The following is a 2,745-nucleotide window of genomic DNA, read 5'->3' as shown; positions in this document are numbered from 1 at the left end:
TCCCCGAACGCACACGCGCAACGCGGGGCCACGCGCGCACGCACCAATCGGCTGGTACCTAATCCTACCCGACACGGCGGGCAGAGCCCGTCGACAACCGGCCTGCCCGGTCCCGCCCATTCGACGAGTCCGCAAGCCGGATAGGCCGAGCGCTAAATCAACAGCGGCCCCGCCCCTGCCTCAAAGGCACCGCAGCGTGACGTAGCGGTGGGACGTCCCGAGCGGCGAGGCAAGGGCGGGACACCGCGAGGGCCGGCCCCCGACCTTCCCATTCTTGTTACCCTCGTCGGCGGCGGCCGTAGTCGAAGCGAGTCCGGCGGCCGGAACGACCAGGCGCCAGTCCGGATTGCGATCAACGTACAGGCCGCCGCCGCCGCGCCGTCTTTTGTGGACGGCCGGAGCCGTCACCAGCCTCCGCGGTGACTCCCAAACGCAGCGACGGGGCCCCCGGCACGATGCCACGGCCGGGCCGCTCCACGTACGGCGACCAGAAGCCGCCGTACTCCTACATCTCGCTCACCTTCATGGCCATCCAGAGCTCGCAGGAGAAGATGCTGACGCTCAGTGACATCTACAAGTTCATCATGGACCGGTTCCCGTACTACCGCAAGAACACGCAGCGGTGGCAGAACTCGCTGCGGCACAACCTCTCCTTCAACGACTGCTTCATCAAGATCCCCAGGCGGCCAGATCGACCTGGTAAGGGGAGCTACTGGGCCCTGCACCCGGCCTGCGGGGACATGTTCGAGAACGGTTCGTTCCTCAGGCGCCGCAAGAGGTTCAAGCTCCCGCGGCAGATCAAGGACGCCACGGCCGTTGCCCTGGCCGAGCTGAAGCACTACGAGACCGTGTCGCAGAACGCCATCCAGGAACAGGCCAAGATGAGGCTGACGGCCCTGGCGGCCGCGCCCAGTCACCTCCAGGGACACCACGCCGACCCGCTCCGGCACAGCACGACGTTGCCGTTCATCAAGCAGCCATTTTCCATCGAGAACATCATCGCGCCCGAGGGCAAACACTTCAGCGGCGTCCTGCCGAGTCCTTCGTATCCGTCGCCGCATCCGCAGCATCTCCGCTCCCTCCCCCCGTTCCCTTGTTCATTACCGTACGCAACGACAGCGTCCTGGCACTCGACGTACTCGAGTCTAGTCGCCGCTGCGGCCGGCCGCCAAGACCTCAACGGACTCCTGTGCGGCGCCAAGATGCCGCCAGGTCACTACCCTCTGGCCGGTGTGGTGCCGGTGTCGTCTTCGGGCAGCGCCATGCCGTTCTCGCTACCTTCGCTTCCCCTCAAGCCGCCGACTCTGCTTCCGGCGTTCCAGTTCCCGGGGATGAGTCCAGAACAGTCCTTGTTTTCGGTGAGTGCGGCCCATATGACGTCACAGATGGCGTCCGCTACGGCGTCGCTGCCCTGCACGCCACCCAGGCCGGACTCGGCCTCCAGTGACGTGTCGTGCACGTCCCTCGACGTGGTGTCGGACGAACTGGCGAACGATCTCTGTTAGTTCGTGGCGGCGCCGGACGTTATTTATGGCGTGAGAATGCAGCGACTGCGATAGGGCCACCCAGGTTCCAAGTGTGCGTGTGTAGTTGTGTGCCCGTGTGTGAGTGTACATAGGTGTGAAAGAGGTGTGCGAGGACACGTCCGATTCCTCGCGTGTATATATATGTACAGACTTCACGACTTAGGCCTCAAGGGGAAGGAATGTTGCTGTTAGCGTCTCAGCGGTCGGCTACTCCTCCAAATAGTTCCTGTTCAACCTTCATACGAAGAAAAAAGAAAATCCTTTCATCCAGTGATGGATCCCAATCCGATGAACAAGCGCCGTTTCCCAGACTACCAGGACCGAAAACTGCTAGGTGGTGCTGATTTCGCAAACCCTGATACAGAGAGATGACCATCCGAGAGAGCGACCCTGCTTGGCGAAGCCCAAGACACCGCACAATCCACGTCGGCATTCAGACAGCAAAGGTTACTTCTAAGTCTTCTACGACGCCGTGCAATCCCTCTACAAACACTGCTGAAAGTCAACGACGCCTAGGAGAAACCAGACTTACCAAGCAACGCGAAAGAGTCGCAGAACAAAGAATCCCCTCCCCCTCCCCCCTGGAAAACATCGCTCTCAAGCCAAGCAGGCGGAAACTATTCATTTCCACGGGTGTGCAGCAGCACAAGCGACCTCCCTTCGACCCAATCGACTCCTCAAAAACAGCGGTATTCACAAAGGAAAAGAAAAGATGCCATCCTGCTCACTGCTCCTCGTTTCGTTGACTTGCAAGCCCCGGTTTCCCACAAAGTATACCGTGACACAGCGGCCGCTTTCTCCCGGAAAAAGAAGAAGTCAAACAGAAACCCTCTGCTTCCCCCTCCGCCCTTCTCCATGAGGACCCTTCGGAGTGATTCGAAAACGTTGCACGTGCATCGCCTCGAGCTAAACGGACCCAAGCAGCGCCATACATCCCGAGCCGCTCCCCGTGGCGACCGGCTTGCCGAGTGCAGGTGCGCTGCCGTGGATCTTCACCGCGGGTCTTCACACTCCGCGGAAAACGAATTCGACCCCACCAAAAGTCAAGGGGAGGCGGACCCTAAGCGCCGCGATGTCCTCTTTTGGTCTACAATGCGGCGCAGAGAAAAAGAAGCCTGCCCCCCACGTCTTCGGCGGTCCCTCTTTGGGGGCCACGAGTGTGATGGACTCTGGAGGGACACAAGCCAGCGCGACGACGACCCAAACAACCAAAGCTGCT

The 2,745-nt window shown here is 60.9% G+C and overlaps 1 protein-coding gene across 1 annotated transcript; it reads left to right on the top strand.

The window, feature by feature from the left end:
* Positions 1-455: 455 nt before the first annotated feature.
* On the top strand, positions 456-1,592 carry LOC8037950 (forkhead box protein B1). Its single transcript, XM_002406031.4, has one exon. It carries the CDS (start codon positions 456-458, stop codon positions 1,503-1,505), a length of 1,050 nt encoding a protein of 349 aa, XP_002406075.2. The 3' UTR covers positions 1,506-1,592.
* Positions 1,593-2,745: the final 1,153 nt, after the last annotated feature.

The sequence above is a fragment of the Ixodes scapularis genome, unplaced genomic scaffold (assembly GCF_016920785.2).
Source record: "Ixodes scapularis isolate PalLabHiFi unplaced genomic scaffold, ASM1692078v2 PGA_scaffold11__112_contigs__length_91849675, whole genome shotgun sequence".
Classification (NCBI taxonomy): domain Eukaryota; kingdom Metazoa; phylum Arthropoda; class Arachnida; order Ixodida; family Ixodidae; genus Ixodes; species Ixodes scapularis.
The sequence above is the reverse complement of the archived record's forward strand: the minus strand, read 5'-3'. Positions and strand labels throughout refer to the sequence as shown.